Genomic DNA, 20,386 nt, shown 5'->3' with positions numbered 1-20,386 from the left:
ATACCATATTCCTGACAGATCCGCTCATAGTCTTTCTTTTCTGCGCTCATGAGAATTTCCCAGACCTTCTCCTCTGGCTCCATAGGCTTTTCCTCACGCGTTCCATCAGGATTACTGTCAAGAGAAAATTTTAATTAAGCCCCACACACACGTGGACGTTTTTTACTGAAATAATTTCTCTCACTTTGTCTTAGAAAAAGGAATCACCTTCATGAAGAAAAGACCATAGCCGTTTATTTAACCATAACCATTTATTTAAATAAACAGAAAGGTATTCATTATTTCACTCACCGTTTTTTAAGTTTTTTTCTGAAGTCAGCCACATCTGGGAAACCGTAACAACAGTTAAACACTGAATATATGCATCATGCTTCATCTACAACAGTAGTAATTTAAAATGTTCATTGACAGTGTGCAGGCAGTTTTTTAGCTTGATTAAAGTGCCACCAGAATTTTCTTTTTAATAAATACAGAACTGTATTTTCTCACTGACATCTGAATGATCAAAGGCTGTATAGTGATGTCATGTTACCAACTCTCAGGGAAAGCTGTAATAACTGACCTGTTTTTTTCTTTATCTAATTTTAAGGGGTCCCTTGTTATAGTTTTGGGCATAAAGAAACCTTAACAAATAGGTGATGGATCACAAACCATCCAGGTGGGGAACATCAGCACCTTGTGTTAGGCTAGTACCACTTAACTTGATCCTGGTTGCTGATGTTCACGTTTCTCAGTCAGTTTCTTACAGAGCCATTGGAGAGTCGAGCTACAGTGTGCAGTGGTACCGCACTGATATGACAGATGCACCATGACAGGAGGATTTTTTCCAATAATTCCAATTAATTAATGAAATGTCATGGTGCTATGGAAATATATGGGCTAGGTTGTGGGACATAGAAAATGAGCTTCTGCATCACCCCAAGTATTGATAGCGTAGATGGAAACCATCAACCTCTATTCATCTTTGTACCCAGCTGGTTGCCCATTTCACTAAAGTGTGACAGAAATGTGAAAAATGTGTTGTTAATTGCAGACAGTGATAGTTTGTCTCTTATTTAGCGCTATTTGTCTCTGATGGGGGGCAAGGACAGTGTATATTAGCTGTCTTTTGTAATGACTTTAACCTTAGAATTGTTAGCCTTGACCTGACAGCCAGCAAACACAAACTACCCTGCAAAATAAAAGGCAGGCTTTGCAAACCTCCTCAGATAAAACTTTAAGAGGGTCAAAATGTATTTGAAACCTCACCTTCTACTTGTGTCTTTTGAAGTTCCTTGGTCTTAGAAAATCCAACTGTAAACAAACAAGACCATAATATTCATTCTCTGTTTGTCATAATTTAATACAAATGTCCCAATAAGAGGATATAAAATGCAAATGCATTAAATAACACTAGACAGAAATTGTGATTCAAAAACTAATAAGGATCCTACCCGAAATAACATTCAAGACAACCGTGCAAACAGCCTTTCCATATTCATTTGTTGCAAAACACTTGTAGGTGTCAGCATCCTCTTCAGCAACCTTAGGGAACTAATGAAATGCAAACACAGAGTTAACGGCATTTTTATTGTCACTCAAAGCACTTTATATCCAAGGATATTGTCACATTTCCCTAATTTACTTATATGAACGCCCAAATAAATAGTTAAAGCAAATGTTTCCATGCAACCTGGGGTTTTATCCCTATATTTAGTGCATTCTAACAACATCAGACTACAATTGTAGAGTTGATCACAAATATTATTCACAGTGTGTGATTGCTGATGAATGTTTATGTATTATGCACATCAGAAACATGACATCACTTCCTTTGTTGGGGGCGCCTTTAGGGTGTTGTTATTTCTACTACTATGTGAAACTTACCTCAATGGTATGTTCTTGAGATGTCTCGTCATACTTTTGCACGCACACGTCCTGGTGAAAATGTATTTCTCCATTTGCTCTGCTCCATGTTACCACAGGTGCTGGGTTGCCCACTATTTTGGCCTTAAAGACCGCAAACTTGCCTGGCACGGGACACAATGAAGAGTTCTTTATTAATGACAAATAATTGATTTCTGTATTTTCAGTAGATGAGTGTGTTGCAGGTGCATGGTACATTTTAAACTTTAGGATAAGATGTTGTTTATGAAGTCATAATTTGTAGGCAAGTTATACCATCTCACCAGAACAAAACTGGCATGACCAAAAAAGTGTTATGTTATATGTTGAGGAAGCTTTCATCCAAATTATAAACTATGTGAGTTTCCAAATAGTTTAAAAGTTTGGAAGGTGAAATCAGCCTCTTTTACTTTTTACATATGTCAGAGACAGGTACACTTTGCCATATGTTTAAAGTCTGAGATTTTTTTTTAAATTATTCTTAAATTATATGAATTATATATTCTCAACATACTGTCTGTGGTAGGGATGGCTGCCTATCCTTCCTGAAATTAGGTGGTCCTATATAAACAACTTTAGTGCATGGTGTAAAGCAGCGTTTCCCAGTTCTTTCCTGGAATACCCCTTGTCCTGCATAGTTTAGATCTCTCCCTGCTCCAACACAGCTGATTCAAAAGATCAATTTGTTATCAAGCACCTTCAGAAGTTCATAATGAGTTGGTGATTTGAATAAGCTCTGCTGGAGCAGGGAGAGATCTAAAACATGAGGTGTTTCAGGAAACGTTTGGGAAACACTGGTCTAAAGTTCATGGTGCAAGTGCATAAATTTAGGCTTGTTAAAATGACATAAATTTAACCAATTGGTGATCGCCTTCTCCGAGTCTTCAGTCAAAAGTCTGGTGAGTGTGCACCTGCATTGCTATTTAAATGGGAGATTCCGCAAATTGGAGAAACACACCGTATTCTGCCTCTGCCATCTTTCAATCCTCCCTTCCCTCCCTCAATGTCCCATAACCAACTCGATTCAGACTACACATGAGCAAATGCACTGATAAACCATTTATTGAAGCTGAGGGAAAAATGCAGTGCTGTGTGGGGTGGCTGTGGCTCTATTGATAGAGCGGTCACACATTAATTGGAAGGTTGGTGGTTCGATCCCTGACCATGGCAGCCTACGTGTCTATGTATCCTTGGGCAAGATACTGAACCCCAAATGGCTCGTGGCCCCAGTGTGCCCTGGTAGCCTCGGCCACCAGCTTAAATGTGTGTGTGAACGGGTGAATGAGCGTAGTGTGTAGTGTAAAGCGCTTTGGATAAAAGCGCTATATAAGTGCAATCCATTTACCATTTACCCTGTGTGTGTAACTTGCAGAGTGCAGGCAATCTTACAATACTATACTTATACTTTCTGCTACCTCAAGATAGCAATGTGCCAACAAATCACCTGACCACTCCGCATTTAAAACCAACATGCCAGTGAATGCACAGATTGGTGCAAACATTTGCTACCTAGTTTACACTATTTCTTAAACAAGCAGTTACAGTTGCGTTAATGTTGCTTATTTTCATTTTTGAGTTACTGTCCAGTACAAGTTTGTTCAAATATTTTGATTGCCGAGTAGAATTATCTTTTCTGAGTCTACCTCTCTGATACATGAAGACTTACCCTCTTGAATAGTCAGAGCGATGGGTTTGCGGGTGAAATCTGGAGTTGTCATCCCCTCTGGAAGTTCCTCCAGAAACTGTGTTATCATGACACCGGGGACTTTCGACTTCTTCTTGATGCCTGATCAAAAAGAAAAGACAATTAGACAAGCTTAATTTATAGATGGGACAGGTTATACAAGACACAAACTCATATACAAACTCAAAGCATGAAGATGTTAATGATGTATTTTGAGGAGCCACCTCTGTAAATCAGTCAACCTAAATAAGTACAGTATGTTTGAAGAGAAGAAAATGTTTTAAGAAAAGCTTGCCAAGACTGTATCCAGAGTTAGTTTAAAAAAAGGATAATAAACACAAAATCTGAAACCCGGACAAATTAACAAATAACATTTATCAATGTAAACAGTCACATTTAAATAATATTTTATCTGAGAAAAGCAACACGTTTTTGAATAAAAATGCCACAATAATGGATCAAACTCGGAAAAAGATATGGCTAAGAAAACACAAAATAAACCAATTCATTAATTGGTGTGATGATTTACATGAGCTTTATCCTTTTTTATGTATTTTTTGGGGGAAATATTAATTACAGTAAATGCAAAAAGTTTTGAACTAAATTAGCATAACTCTCTCTGCCACCTGAAATCTGGCCTGGCCAAACATTTGTTGTACTTTATCCTCTGCAAAAAAATATTACATCCCACACCTACTCTATCTTGTGTGTTGGCTTTGCTTTGACACCAGCAATAGTACCAAAGGGGAACGTGACAATACAAAATCAACTTTGTAAAAGAAGACCAATCCAAGTTTTATAATAAAATACTTTTTCTTTCCTACCTCATTGGCCTCTTGATATTAGTAGTGAGTGTTTCGTTTTCATATAATCATGCACCCTCAAGTGACTTTATATATGTAAGTAGCAGGCGTAATAAGCTGATAGACGGTGTGGTACTAATTTCAGTATTTTTGCCATAAACATCAATGTTTATGTCCTGTTGAAAACGTGAGTGAAAACTTTGAGTTAATGTTAATTAAAAACAAAAACAATTCTTTGCGATTTACTTGAAGATATATCTATCTCTCATTTTAACACGTTATCTTGAAAAACTCTGATTTGCAGCTAGCAAATTTTAGCGTCACAAAGGAAAAAAAAAAACTCAACGATAAAAGGTAAATCTTTATCTACTAATTCTTATGTCCATCAAATCACTGGTTCATTTGGTGTGTCTGCATAGCCCAAATACATGTTCTAAAGTGTCCTACTTTCTGTGCACACCTCAAAATGTTGTAAAAGGATGGTTTCAATTTTAATGAAGCCTAAATGTTAGTCTTCATTAAAGTATTGCTGTTTTTGTGGCATTTGGATGGAAAGAATAATTAAAGATAAATATATCTTATGACAATTTTACTCTTTTTATAAGGCTAAAAAGCAGTCATGGCCACAGCAGATTTTACACACATGTTGAGTCAAGAAGGTTGACATCTGTTATTAAATAAACCCCCTATGTTCATATTTTAATGATAAAGTACCTATTATTCTTAATTCCAGCACAGTTCAGTCTAAATTGTGAGCACTCAACAGGGGAAATTGGCCAGAAGTTCTCTTTGTGTGGAATAAAGCGCTGCCCTCTGCAGTCTCTAGCAGTCCGCAGGGTACAAACGATGAATCCAACTTTTCTCACTCGTACTGCTATTTAAAACTCCAGAATCAGGCATTGAAGCAGGTTTAAGTGGTTTGCAGAAGTTCCACAACACCTGAAAGTACCAATATGGACTGACCCATAGCAATCTCGAGGGCGCCTTCACTGAATGCTGATCACAGGGGCTCAGCTGGTCCAGGGATCTTTAATTATTTTCTCTTGGCATGAAACACCTGTAATAGGCAGAATATGAACTATGGAATATATAGTTTTTAATGAGGAGAAATGAGCAGGGTGCCCCAGCGTTTTGCAGTCTTAAGCGCATTAGAGGTAAAGTGCTTGCAGCAGGAAGTACAGAACAGTATGTACTGTATGTGGCATGGAGCTGATAACATTACATGGGTGTTGTTGAGGTTAACATGCTGGATGTTCACGCTGTGGAATCGCGAGGATGACGCCGACATCATTAAAAAGCAATTTGTTTACATGGAAATATTGATCAGCGCATTAATGTAGAACAGCAGTTAAAGCTCCATGTTTAAGCCGGGCATTGATTTCATGGGTCAGTCAGAAAAAAGTAATTAATGGGGTACAATAATATATAATAATATATAATAATAATATATAAAATATAATAATATATATATAATTTCTAATATACACATCCGCGAACATCACTCTTGATATCTTGTTCTTTAAGATATCTTAAGAGCTGTCAGATGGATGAGCATGTACTTTGGCTGAAATAACTGAAAAGCGGAAGTTTTTCAGTCCTCGCCTGAAATGTCTATGGCTGAAAATAATAAGTGTTCTTATCATGTTTAATAGTTTCACTGGAGGACTTTTTAATGTTCTTACTTTACTTTTGTATATTTTCCCTTTTTTATATTTCATCACACTTTTGCATCATTTTCCTAATCCGTGTTATTCATCCATTTGTTAATTTTTATGTAGCATTAATTGTAGCTGTATAGAGGCATCACTGAACCATATGAACTGTATGGTAACCACAAAGCTCTACAGAACTGGAACAAGCTTCCAGAAGATATCACACTTTTCTTACTCTCTGAATATTAAGTGCTTACACTCTGCTCTTGAGTGCTGCACTTTCCTCTATTTATTGCTCGGTGCTTTTATCTTTTTTAATTTCTTCTAGCTTTTTAAATTTCTTATTTCATGTCTTGTTTGGCTTATAAAGCGCTTTGAAATGCCTTTGTGTATGAAAGGTGCCTTATATAAACACCTGGCTGGTCTTGCCAAATAAATAAATGAAGAAATGCATGAATCATAAGCTTTTCAAAAGCTGCTGACTCACCAGCAATACACCATTGTTGCTGTGTGATGTTGTGTTTACTCAGATTTAGCCAGTTGCCATTGTTGGCTGTTAGGACTTTGTAGTAACTTTGCCGTCCGTGGTCGTTCAGTTGTCTAATTTGTAGCTGGAAAGCACATAAAGTAAATAATGATTATTTGGGTGTAACCTGATTTAAATAGCTTCATTGGTCTTGTCTTGCACAGTTCTTAAGATTTACAGCAAATGTATAGTTTTGTAGAAGTTAACTAAGAACTTGCAATTACCCTATTTTATTTTATGGCCATGTTAACAGAGAAAGACAAGTGCCATCCATGATTTGATGCCTCAGAGAATTATGTACTTGTGTCGCCCAAAATTCCCTCCGAGTCATTTTCAAAGGAATACAAGAAATCAAAAGCTATCCAATGTAGGCTGAGCCTTTTGGGGCCCCAGAGGTCACGGGTGTCGTTCCAGCTGATTACCTAGAGACCTCAATGTTCTGTGTTAACTTGACAGCACATGGTTTTCTTAGACCTGCTTTGAACTGCTAGGATCATACAAAATTGCAATTTTGTATCTGTGACAGTCCTGGTCGTCACAGTGGAGTCAAAGGAGAGCATGAGGGTCAGGCATGAAAAGGCACAAAATCTCAAGGGAATACAGAAAGAGAGGCAACTTAAAGGGGTGACTCAGTTTTCCTTGGTGTTAATCGTATAAAAATACAGTGTCAAATATGTTAAACCTGTAGAATTTTTACTCATACCTTGCAGTTGATTTATTTCTGTTTTAACTTGAAGATTGATGCGATTTTAAGGGGGCCAGTCACATTTCTTTTATTTAAGGACAGATCATGAACCCCTTGAGGATGTCCCTGAGTACGTTCACTTATTGAAACTGAACTGTGCAAACATACTGTACAGGACTTATCAGTATTTTGACATGGGCTTAAAAAAAAGTGGCATTTTTCATTGAAATGATAAGATAAAGTAGACACATGGAAATCAACCGCAGTGATGCCCTCTAGCAACAGCCTCGTGCTAGTATTCAAATGATGGTTGTTTAAAATGTCACAATGAAATGCATCTGTTGTGACACTGAAAGTTGAATCATCCATTTCGGATGACACCTTTCAAGGCGTGATGAAGTCCACACCATACATGCAACTCACCCAACGTGAAGTCATGCACTTACAGAAGGTGAGTCGTTTGTGTAATTTGATTTCTTTTTTGCTCGCATACCTTTGTCGTCGGGTTGAACTCCTTCTGAACCGTCGACTAAACACGCAACGTGACAGCAGGAGAGGGAACAGGGGACAGGTAAATATTAATCCTGACAAAAGCACCATGGCTGGTTGGAACTTCGACAGGATTATTCACACAATAAACACAAAACACCACAATATACAGTGTGGCCCAAGAATGGGAAGCACAAACACAGACACAACTTAGGCAGAACAAAATATTCAGAGACACATCACACAACAAAATGGTTAGTCAGAGACACAGTATACAGTAATACAGTGTGTTAGGAATATATTGCAACAGCAGCATGTAAATTGTGTTGTGCAACTGCTGATTAGACTTAACTTCAAGCTTGCTCAGGCATTTTCTCATGGGCGGACATCTCAGGATGATTCCTGCGCAGTGCTTGAGAGAAATTATGCTAATGCTTTGTGGTAATGCAACTCGTTGGAAATTAAATTAAAAGACGACTTCATTTTGTTTGCTATCAAACATGGACACCATTGCATTTTCAATGGTGGCGGCGGTGGATTTTGTTAATTATCCTTGTAAGCATCAGCTGCATCACAAGTATTCTATAATTCTTCGACTACTCCTCGCCATGGAGGGATTTTTTTCTCACTTTCATGCTTGTTCAGTGATTACGCAGCTTGTTGGCATCTCATCTTCTGTCATCTCTGACGCCTGCGTTCATTTTTATTTGACAGTCTTCTTCATAATCACATCCTTGGGAAAGAGACGTTGATGAATGATATGGCCAGCACCACTTTCGTACTGGTTGCTGCTTGGTTTTCATTTCAAACAGCAAAAAGCTTCTATTGAAATGTAGGATCTCTGTCCTTTTTTTTGGAAGTTTTCTTGAAAAACCATGAATAATATTTGGACTGCTTCCAAAAGAAAAGAGCTGAGGGGCTTATCTTCATTTTCCCTCAGTGGAAATGGTCAGCCCTCAACATATTGCAGCATTTTTCAGATGTCCTGGGCATTCCACATCTTCAAAAATTTCATCTTTGACATGGTAGGCTTCCAAGGTGTCTTCTTGTCTTACTGGTTATTTTTCTTGAGTACAGATTCACACAGATCTTTATTCTGAATAAAGATCAGTTGTGTGAGTCAAATAGATCCTGTTCGTCATCGCTCCTCGGACAAGAGGAAATTTAGGAAGGAGACAGCTGCAATACAAACCCTTGACTGACCCAACTAAAGAGGGCGTCCATCATCCTGCACTTACCCGCCTGCCCAGCGGCAGTTGGTTCGGTCACCTTTGACCTCTTCCACATTTTGGCTTTCCTCTCGAGCTCTGCTGATTCAGAAGGCTCTGTAGCAAAACAGGAGAAACAAGAGGAAATATTTAGCATTGCATTCATGCATGACTCAAAAGCTCATTCTCCTCAAAGTCTGGAGGGGTTTCCTTGTGCTTTCACATTTGTTCTTTCTCTTTTTGAACATTTCAGCAGATGCCACTCAAAAGTTGTCAGATTTATTTCAAACTTTTGGAGGAAAATCAGCTGTTCGTATACTGTTCCCTTAAAGCTCTTTGCAGTTACTCTGGCCAGTCAGTAAGAGGCAGCAACCAGTGTCATTTACAGGAACTGTTGGCCTGAACGTGGGATGAATGCCTATCTCAGGAATCATTTAGAGGCATGTGTTAATTAAGCAGGGAACTTGTTGAAGCCCTAAATAAGCAGGGCTAAGAGTTAGGCTTAGTTTTTAAATACTCACATACTGCCACTGCTAAAGCTTCCCAGTCCTGAGTAATATAAGTTGAGTTATGGTATCATTTAAAAAGTGTTAATATGAAAAACCATGTTTTAGATTTAGATGTTTCAAAAAACGGTGGTGGGGAGCTGCATGCTGCACCATTTATCTCCAAACCTGCTGAAAAATAAAACCTGCAGAAACCAAAAATAAAAACTTTATAACCTAAAGAATTCCATTAATTTTTTAAAAGAAATAAACTTATAGCACTGAGAGAGGGAGTTTTTTCACCACCATCATTTGGACAGAATTATCACTAAAAATAGAAGAGTTTTATATAAAAGCACCAGCTGTAATGTGTCACTTATGAGGATCACGGCTGACTCACATGACACTTGTTAACTGTTACATGAGTCACGTCTCCTCTCTGTTTATGAAAGGTCACATACATCAATTTATGCCATAACTATTCTTATTCTCGTAAAATCTGACCTAATCACTCTCAAGTTTAGAGGTCTTAACCTTCTCATTGGACACAGACTTAAAGTAGGTGTGGTTAAACACTCGTAATTATTATTATTGTCATTATTACTTTGCAGCTGAACAAAGATTTTAAGAAAATGTTGACACGAAGAGGTGAGTCCTGTTTGAACTTGAGGTGAGACTTTCCCGCCGACTTTTCCCTTAAAATACCTACAATTATGATTTGGTGTTCGATTATAGATATTTTGATTGATAGTAAGTGCTACCATGTCATTGCATGCTTTAATAATGCAACAAAACTTCTTGCTTTTGTGCACGGCTTGCTTTGCACTCTTATTAACAATTTATTGCATTTTTCTTAAAATCAGTGATTCCCAACCTTTCTTGGTCTGAGGTACCCCCAAAGCCCTGTGAGATGATGAACTTTTGAACACTTTGGTACATTTTCCAATGTATGTTTCAAATGTTAAACACTATTCATAGAAGGTGGATATTTTTAATAAGTCCAGAGAGCTGCTGATTAGGGTAAATGTATAATGTCTAATGTATATTTTCTGATGTCTGTCTCGATGATCTTAGTTTTATTTTCTTTGGAAGCCAAGCTTGTAGTTTAAAATAAATTAAACTTATTGCCCAGCCCTATCATTTACTTTTTACAATTAAAATGACAGTGTTTAGGTTAGGTTGGTGAGGAGTCGTTCTATTACTACAACTTGGAGTGAAGTAGTAGTTTGACTGCTACTTAATGCAGTAGTTTGAAGTTCTTCTAGCTAACTATTCCAGCTGTGTGTCCGTTACTTTAAGCTAATTATTAATTTCTTATAGCTACCTGTTATCACCACTCTTACATAACTGCAACATGTAGTGTTCAGATGTTACAGCTCACCTAATATGTTCATATATTCTTCTAATCTACAATAGTTCCACGTACCCCCTGGTGCTCCTGGTTGGGAATCACTGCGTTAGATGACATTATCATGTCCGTCTGCTGTAATAGATACATGTATGCTGCCTGGTTTACCAAAGGATTTTACATTTTTCAAACAGAATGTGCACTTAACCTTCTCTGATTCCTTTTAATCTTTGAAACCCTTGATTTCTCTTTTACTTCCAGGATTTGCCGCACTCAGAAACGCAGATAATCTGCTAATCTGTGATCGTGAACTTCTTATACCGAGAAGCTTATTGAAAAGTGGATTTTCAGGAGCTTTAAACAAATAGAAAATTGTCTAAAGCTGAAGTGTCTATTTGAAAACATAATTTTGGCTTTGTAAAAGTGAGGACTCTTGTTGACTGGGCCTGTCAATCAAAACATTTTTTTTGGCAGCGATCAGTTGCAGTTAATGGCTTTTTTCCCCCCTCTTTGAAAACTGCCATGCCAGTTTTTCCCTGCCAAAATTTTGACTTTAGAGCACTATTTTGTTCCCTTGCCCACAAGATCTCATTACATTCTTGGTACCAATGGATTCCTCAGCTTTTCTACTTCCATATGATGGCATATCATCCCAGTATCTATAAAACTTCAGCCTACTACAGCCTGGTAATTTTTTAAAGTATGTAGACTATTACAAATTGATCATGAAACAGTATATGCAAAATATGACAGCACTATTAAATACTGAATCTTAAATATTTCACCTCAGATTTTTTATTATACAGTGTGTCCTGATGTACCACTGAAAATAAAACCCGCTATCTTGGAAAGTAAGCGCTTTATTTTTAGATGTGCTCATGCTCCAGCATATGTTCAGAAAGGTTCTGGGCTCCAGCAGTAAACTTGGCTGTTGGTGGATCTTGAGAACGAACTACACAACACATATGGTAAAAGCAAAACAGCCTGCAACAGGAGACATTTTGGCAGGAGGCCCTTTGCATTAGAAGAAACTCACTCCTCTTCCCTCCCACTGAATAGTTTTGCCATTTTAGCTTATTACATTTATAGTTTAATGCTTGGCTGAGGCTCTCTTCTAATTAAATGAAATCTGATTGTGGAAGAGACAAAATATCTGTCAATAGATCGGGAGCATGTTTCCCAGTCACTGTCCCTGAGAGTTGAAAGATTTGGGATGTGGGCTGCATTAAACACTTCTGTTGCTTTAAAAAATAAATAAATAATTAAGAGCCATGCTTCATAAACATCATTACATCTAACCAGTATGTAGACAGACTGGCTGGCTGTAACTGCAGGCAGCATAACAAGTCACCAAGCTTAAAATTAGAGACAGGCTGAAATGTTGGACCACTGTAGCAGAAAGAAAATATATCCAGCTTATCAACCTCAGTCAACCCTCAGTTTGTGCTGACCTTCCAATGCCTTTCTTTTACTGTTGACAACATTTATATATATATACATCTCACTCTGTTATGTTTTGCACACAATCATAAAAAAGTGTCTCATAAATATGACAGTTGTTTACCAAGATTTTTGTTGAAAAAAATTGTTGAGGCAATTATGTCTCCCGTAGTATTTTGACAGTTTGGCAGTCTCTTAAAGTAATATCACTTGATTCCTCGCTGACATTAACAGAATAATGTGTTGCATTTGGGTGAGCTTTCTCAGCCATCCATGCATGGTTGAGCCCTGTGATGTTTGCCTGTTATTTCATCTTTGCAATGTGTAAAACATCCCTTGGTTTACACATGCAAAGATGCATGTGCAAAGACATCCCTTGACATTACTTAAAGTTGACCTCTTCTTAACTTAACAACATTAAGTCACAGTCTTCAGAAGACGCCAGCGGAGTTCTTTGATGTTCGTTAAAGAAATAATTAAAAAAAGACACTTGAGAGGCTGCACAGCAGACAAACAAATTACGTCTAATGTCTCAGTAGTACGTGACATGTCTTAGGGATTCAGTCACTGCACCAGTGACCACATACTCTTAAAATGGCATTTGGAAGCTTCTCAAATGTCCCTCACTGCATTTCTCCACACATCACCGACTGCAGCCTGGTGTACAAGACAGAAAGTGGCTTCAGCTGTGTAACTCACACAAAACTGGGCCTGATGACAAGGCCTTTTGGTGTCAAATGAGCGCTAATGGTGCTATTTGAACTTCCCTGGGGATTTGCTCATTTGTTCAGTTGCTGTAAGAGAGCTGACAAGTTGATGCATATATATGTTTAAAACATGTAAGAAATGCTTAAGCTGAAGCACGTCGTGTGTGGTTGCATGTTTTGATCAGTCTGCGTTTGTTGTCCGACACTTTTAAAGTCTTATCTTTTAAATTGATCGTGTCCTCTCAGATCTGTGAAGCGTAACAGCATTGAAGGTAATTGCTTTTTAGAAAAACACATTCTGCATGTGCACAATGTGAGACACAAACGCAGAGAGAACTATCACACTGCGAACACTATCAACCACAACCCTGTGTACTTCTTTTAATGTGAAGAGAAATTCTATTTTCTGCCATAATACAACCCACACCCTTCACGCAGCTCTCTGAATCTCAGGCTACATATCGATTTGATACCTCCATCTAAAGTTAGTCATCACCCAACAACCTCACAGCTCTGACCTCACTGCTATGATCCAGCTCCCCGGATTTAAAACCGTGAAATCCAAACTGAGAAGCCTGCATTCCTTACTGAAGTGATTTCATGCACTAACACCAAATTCGTGTGTCCTCTGTGTAACTAAATCCTGTACAATTTTTAATGAATATTAAAATTATTAACATGGTTACATACTCTACTGTAATTTGAGCAACTGAAATTAGATAGCACATAAAATTGAACTCCAAGTCACTTTATTGCTCTTTCAGCAGAGCAAGTTAAATGTTTGAAGAGCAAAATAAACGCATGTATTCATTACACACTTCCATATACTTCATGTAACTTCCATTTACAGGGGCTGACTACCTTGAAGTAATCCATCTCTGCTCTCTGCTCAGAATATTTTCTCATCCAGCCTGCTTTCGATTTCAGGGCAACCTACCTGCTCACAGTCCTCAGTGCTCTCAGCTCTGTTCCCTTTCAAGCAGCAGTCTGGTCACACTGTGCCTTCTCCTAATTTTTTCAATGTAATAGATCCTTCCAGCAGCGTGCAAGTCTGTGCTTGATGCTCCTCTACTGACTAGTCCCAGGGACTGCCAAAAGCTGTTTAGGCTTTTTTGTATTTGTGGTGACTGCAAAGACATTGGATGTTGGGTGGGCGGTGAAGCACAGAGGGGGCAAAGTGAAGGGTGGGTCAGAGAGCAGGTTAAATACCTCTTAAAGAGTCATTTGTTCCCACAAACCAGTTGTAGTGACTCAAATGAAGATAAAGTTGAAAGTGAAATCTAGATATATATCAGGGTTCACAAGTTTAGGATTTGATTAGGTCTGCTAGATAGAAGAGCGCCGTGAATGTTAATGTGATTGTGAGCTTAATGTCATGATGTATTGTTCTGAAATTATTCTTGATGGAAATAAAGAAGTTAAGACTCTTGAGTTCTGTTTCCGTTTTTCTTAGACAAATTTTGAAGGATATTCATATTGAAAATACATGTGAAATGCAGCCTATTAGACCGCAAATGAGTGATTAACAATGCACCTGCTGATCCGATTCCATTCAGCACACTTTTATTACAAACCACACAATCAATTTAACCTCAAAAAGGAAAGAAAAACATTTCACATTTCACTAAAATTGACATTTGTTTGTGTGCGGGGATAATGTCAGTGTGCTGTCCAGGCTCATTTCCTGTAATTATGTTTAGTGGAAGGGATACATTCTTGACAACAACTGGGACATATTAATTACCATCCTGCCAACTTCAATTATCAAAGGGAGGAATTTCTAAATAGCCAATATTGATTTGACAAACTGGAGTGGAAATAAATAATGATCACTATAAGACATGTGATTTAGGACCTCTTTAAGGCAGCCTTTCAAAGCGGACACAAGTATTGAAATGGAGTTATACATCACATATTTCACAATAGGTCAGCATAGGAAATGTTGCTCTGTCTGTATTTGTCTTTGAAAAGGACCTATAAATGGATACAGCTACTTCTAAATCAAGGCTCAAGGCCGCAGCGCTTGAATGCTCTCTTGTCTTTTATTTCAGACTCCGGTATTCCAGTTCGATGTCACGTCGTGAGTTGTATTATTTTAAGACATGCTGTAAACGTTTCCAGCCACTGTCCTTAGAGGCTTAAATACAGAAGGGATGTGTAGGTGTGTCACATTGTCCCCTCCCATTGGCAGTCATTCCAAACACTCCGCAGCTGCTACAAGTTTGTTATGTTCCTTTAAACATATGAAACCTGATCAAGAGTATCGACCAGCGCCAATAACCAGCACCAATTCACATACAAAGCAATCCAGTATTAAAGTATATTTACAGAATTTTCAGATCAGCATTTAAAACATCTGATTTTCAATAATATTATCTTGAAATGGCTTATATGAGAAAAAACACATCTGCATTTTGCCTGTAAATGTTGCATGTATTTTCAAACTGTTGGCAAAACAATCCATATCATACCAACCAAATGTATATCTTACAGACACAGGTATGAATGGCATCCCTGAAATGTGTTTTTACCCCATGGCTTTCTTGCCCCCACAGTAAAACCGATGAACTTTGCCTTCAGCAAACAACAACAACCATAAATCTCTCCCACTTAAAGAAATATGTCTCCAGTATCATCAGCACATGGTCTCTGCTTCTTTAGCCAGAGATGAGGTAAAATATATTCAGTATAAAAATATATAACTAGATGTTATTCTCATTTTACCTTTTATGTGTTATATTTAGAATCTGTACCATTTAAATTTCCGGTGAACTTTGCCTTCAGCAAACAACAACCACCATAAATCTCTCCCACTTAAAGAAATATGTCTCCAGTTTCATCTGCACATGGTCTCTGCTTCTTCAGCTATTTAAGTCATACAGTATGTACAGTAATAATGCATTCGGAAAAAAATAAAAAAATATTTTTTTAAATGTGGAACCTTTATTTATTCTGCTTTGACGATGTTAAGCGACTTAGAAACCATATGTGATTTCAGAATTTGATACAGTGAGGCACCAGTAGCTTACATGTTTCTCCATGTCATACAATCAAGTGCTTAATGCTTAAACATACATACATTTTCACCAGCTACTTAAGTGGATTACTGGTTCACTTTGCATGGAAAGAGGACACCAGTGGCATGTTGTGGCCGGAGGTCTAGCCATGTCATCTGGTCAAGTCGAGGTCTGTCAAGCATTGACGAAGAGCATAAAAACTGTCCGACGCTATAATTGGGTGACTGATATTGTAAACCTCAAATAATGCGTGATGCTGTGATTATGACAAGACAATAAGATGCATAGGAAGAGTAATTCATGCATATAGTTTGTGACCATTGTGTCATTGCATTATATCATTAGATTTAACATTTAATTGATTTACTTTTTTACATTTTTTGTTCAATTTGTAAAAAGTCTGCGCTTTTAAGCAGTACACACATGCAAATGCAGGATTAAAAAAAAAAAAAATCACTAATTTGCCAGTTTATTAGGTACACTTAGCTATATAAAATGCAGACAACTATCTTAATGGTGTTCAGTTTGTTTGAAGACAGAGATGTTTATTCAATTTTGTGTTCATTTTGGAGGATATAGTTTGTGTTGAACTGAATTATGTTATACTATCAGATGTTTCTATTATTTTGTCCGACCCGTTTATATCAATGAGAAAAGGCTAGATAAAACAAACACCCCTCAAATGCAGAAATTTGGACACAAAAATATCTAAATACCTGCAACTTTTGTTTTCATACATTGCCTTTATTTACATTATTGATATATTGTACAACCCCAAAACAAAAACAAAAAAAACTGACAAAAACAGCAAATAGTACAAAGTACAAAGACAAGATATTTATTCTCTCTTCCAAGCCACCAGACTCCTATGAAAAAAATCTGTTTCACCTGCCTTCAAGCGCCATATGTCATGCCCTTCAAAAAACAATTTTGGATTATTCTTTCAAAGCAAGAACATGGACATAATGTTACCAAAATAGCTGTATTTTCTTTATTCAACCTGAGAGCCCACAAGAACATTAAAATAGGATTTGCTTCCTGTAATCATTCCTATTGTAGTCTCAGCGGCTTCCTGATTCCTGTGTTTGTTTGACCTGTCCATCCACCTGACCTCTTCTATATGCGGACTTTCTCGCTCTTTATATTGCTATGTCACCTGACTTCCTCCCTTTCTCCTGCCATAATTACTATGGGCACTAGATTGTGCTGCCAAAAAATGTACGTAAATAATAATAGTAATACATTTAATTTGTATATCGCTTTTCAAGACACCCAAAGATGCTTAACAGGCAATAACATATACATAAACATAAACATAAACATACGACAGACTTCAGATGGAGAAGCGGCGAACAAACAGCGCCAGCGTTCTCTCACATCCGAAAACAAAGATAAAGCATAACATGAGGAGAGGGGAGGAGCAACATAAGCACAGAGTACACTTTACAACATGCAGGGAGGCGTGGGTTGGCGGGAGGCTGGTGGGTGGGGGATGAATGCATATCTGTAAATGTGGAAGTTCGAGTGTGTAAGCCTGAGATCCACCTTTGTCCAGTGCCTAATCAGTCCCGTCTCAAAACATAGCCGTTGCTATGGAGACAGTCTTCCAAGGCCACCAATGATGTAATAACTTAAATAGGCGTCGTTATAAGCTGCTTGCACAACCATTGTATTTGGCTATGCAGTAACTTAAGGATGGAATTTGCAGGACATGTTTGTCCAAGTTCTCCTCTCATTTTCTGTGTTTTATTTCCTCTGCTTCTGTTCACTGTTTGGTGTATGAATACAGTGATGGCTTAGTGTTCTCCAAATTCCTTGACCTACATGCCTACTGGCTCTTTACAGCTGTGTCTGCATTGGTTTCTAATGGTCTTTGTCGTAATTCACACTCCACCTCCTCTGGCTCCCCGTTGCCTCCCTTCCACTTCATTTACCATCCATATCTACCTATTCTTTCATATTCTAGTCCTTTCTTTGAGCCAGCTCCCTCCAGCAATGTCTTATCTCACTCTCTTTCATTTTGATCCATCTCGGTCAATGTCTCATTTTACCGCTACATAATAGTAGCTGTATTTAATATTTGCCTGTCAGTGAGCGTCATTTGACATGAAAGCTGCTTTAACCTTCTGCAGTCCACAAATTTGCCGGCACATTACTTTTTCATGATGTTATAATGTAAAAAGGAATGCGACGTCGAGCCCTGCTGTCAACTTCTATCTAAAGTTCTGGCTTGAAGCTTCATTACAGTTTTTGTTTGATGATGATAGGCCAAATAAAACCAGAGATAAGGTAAAATATATTTAGTATAAAAAATATAACTAGATGTTATTCTCATTTACCTTGTATTTGTTATATGTAGAATCTGTTTTTTACATTTGTAACATTTAAAAGTCCTTATTTAATTTTCAAAATCTGATTTTATGTTATTGTTTTTTTGTTTGTTTCTGTTGGGTTCAAAATGCCGATCCAGTGAGTGAAATGATAATTATCAGGTCATATTGGTGAGGTTGTGCTCAAAACTATTGTATATAAGTTTGCTTTTTCTTTATTTTATTTTTTTATTTTTTTCTGGTATAATCAAAGAAAATTGTAAACTGTATAATATTCTGTATAAGTTTACTTTAAATTAAAAATAAAATAAAATAAAATAAAATAAAAAATTAGATTAAATTAAATTAAATTAAATTACAACTATGATACCAGCATGGCATGGTTAACATTTTTAATCACTGAATGAAAAGTATTTTAAAAAAACGAAAAAAAAAACAACCCTAGACTCCAAAGGGTTAAAAGTTGTATAAATGCTGTGAGTTCTGGGGAAATTGCAGTGTAATGAGGGGGTTATTTTTATTTTTTTGCATTAGCAGCAACTAGGCTGCAATGGTTAAATTTTCCCAGGCAACAGTGCCGCCTGCCAGCTCTTCCCCTCAGGTGTGTGTGGCCGCACTGCTTTCATCAGGATAATTTTGATGGTGTCAGAATCAGGGAGACATTTTTATCAACCGTGGATAATGTTTTGGAGCTTCAGGGGGTGCACCAATGCGATCAGGAAAGGTAATGCCCCCAATCCTTGTAAGAGGCGAGTAGCTGATGAGGTCACACCGTGTGTCTGATTTACTGCTCTGCTAGCTTTGCTATGCTGATACACCTTGGTCAGACCTCAGCCCACAGCAGCATATATAAAGCAGGACGTATTTTTGATACCTCTGGTTGTAAAAGTCGTTGTAAAAATATTTCAGAGTTCATAGCTTTGCATAGGCCTGTCAAGGAATAAGCTCTCTCCTAAGCTCACTTCAATCCTCTATTTTTGGCAGAAAAGAGGAAAATGTATTCTCATGTTATTTTTAAGTTTAACAGCAACAGTCACATGGTTTTATCTCTTGCTGCATTGTGCTGTTGCATTTTGGCCTCTATCTCACCTCTGAACCAGGGTGTTCAAGTAAATAAAACCTTTTCACCTCCTTCAAGCACACGAGCATCCAGCCGTGATGGAAGATGAGGCAGCTAAACTTCTTCCTCTACCTCCAGAGTAATTGAATGCGTACTTTTCACACTTCTCTGACTCTAAAGTGGCGTTCATCATGTCCCCGTCATGGACTCAACAGCGTGGAAAACTCAATTTTGGCTGAATTATACTTTCAAATGAAAGCTTTACTGAAAATGTAGACATTGACCGGAGTCGTCTTCGTACCAAAATGCTTATCACACTCAGAAAACCTGTGGTCTGATGTACTATACATTTGGTATTAACTTCACCTGATGCAGTGTGCAGAAAGTCAGTGGGAGAGATTTTGGTTGCCATCTTAACATCTTAACTCTTAAAGGGATAGTTCTGATTTTTGAATTGGGTTGTATGAAGTACTTATCAATAGTCAGTGTATTACCAACAGTGTAGGTGGTTGACACATCTCAGCACTGGCATGAAAACTAAGCCATGTACATTGTGGATGGGGGCAGCAAAACAATGTATAGATAACCTTATACAACCTCACTTAAAAAAAAATAGCACTCTCTTTAATAGTAGACAGCCTTAAATTGTGTTATTACTGTGATTTATGGGGCAGTGTTTAGTCCTAGATAGATGTGAAGCTATTAAATCCTAAACATTGCAAAATTAAGTACAGAAGTCATTCCCCTTCTTTCTCTTTTATGGTAAAGCAATAAAACTGACAGTGATGGAAATACTCACATCCCTTAGGTGACTAAAACTAGGAACACCTGTAAAACTACTCCTAAGTCCCCCATTCAAAAATCTAAATATACAGTATGCCTACATATCAGAGGTGGTACTAAGTGTAAGTAAGTACTGTATTAAAGTAGTATTCTGAGGCATTATGTTTTACTTGAGGGCTTTTCCAGCTTCTGCTCTACTACATTTTAGAAGGAAATAGTATACTGTTTATCTGACAGCATTGGTTTGTAGTTGATTTACAAATTAAGCTTTTTACAAAGAGAAAA

The 20,386-nt window shown here is 37.6% G+C and overlaps 1 protein-coding gene across 1 annotated transcript; it reads right to left on the bottom strand.

Moving 5' to 3' along the window:
- Positions 1–46: 46 nt before the first annotated feature.
- On the bottom strand, positions 47–3,674 carry LOC131968108 (immunoglobulin-like and fibronectin type III domain-containing protein 1). The gene is made up of 5 exons (XM_059328853.1): positions 3,551–3,674; positions 1,867–2,009; positions 1,434–1,533; positions 1,249–1,293; positions 47–114 (listed from the first exon to the last, which is right to left on the bottom strand). The coding sequence occupies exons 1-5, from the start codon at positions 3,636–3,638 to the stop codon at positions 47–49; spliced, it is 444 nt and encodes a 147-aa protein (XP_059184836.1). The 5' UTR covers positions 3,639–3,674.
- Between the last annotated feature and the right edge of the window lie 16,712 nt (positions 3,675–20,386).

The sequence above is a fragment of the Centropristis striata genome, chromosome 3, assembly GCF_030273125.1.
Source record: "Centropristis striata isolate RG_2023a ecotype Rhode Island chromosome 3, C.striata_1.0, whole genome shotgun sequence".
NCBI classification, from domain to species: Eukaryota; Metazoa; Chordata; class Actinopteri; order Perciformes; family Serranidae; genus Centropristis; species Centropristis striata.
Note: the sequence above shows the minus strand (reverse complement) of the source record. Positions and strands in the feature narration are given on the sequence as shown.

Bases quoted from the DNA above. Each gene is read 5' to 3' on its own strand.
- LOC131968108 (XM_059328853.1), bottom strand. From the start codon at position 3,638: ATGATAACACAGTTTCTGGAGGAACTTCCAGAGGGGATGACAACTCCA. The intron at 1,294-1,433 runs GTAGGATCCTTA...GTTTGTTTACAG, and splicing joins TGTCTTGAATGTTATTTCGG to TTGGATTTTCTAAGACCAAG. The intron at 115-1,248 runs GTGAGGTTTCAA...TTCTCTTGACAG, and splicing joins TCAAAAGACACAAGTAGAAG to TAATCCTGATGGAACGCGTG.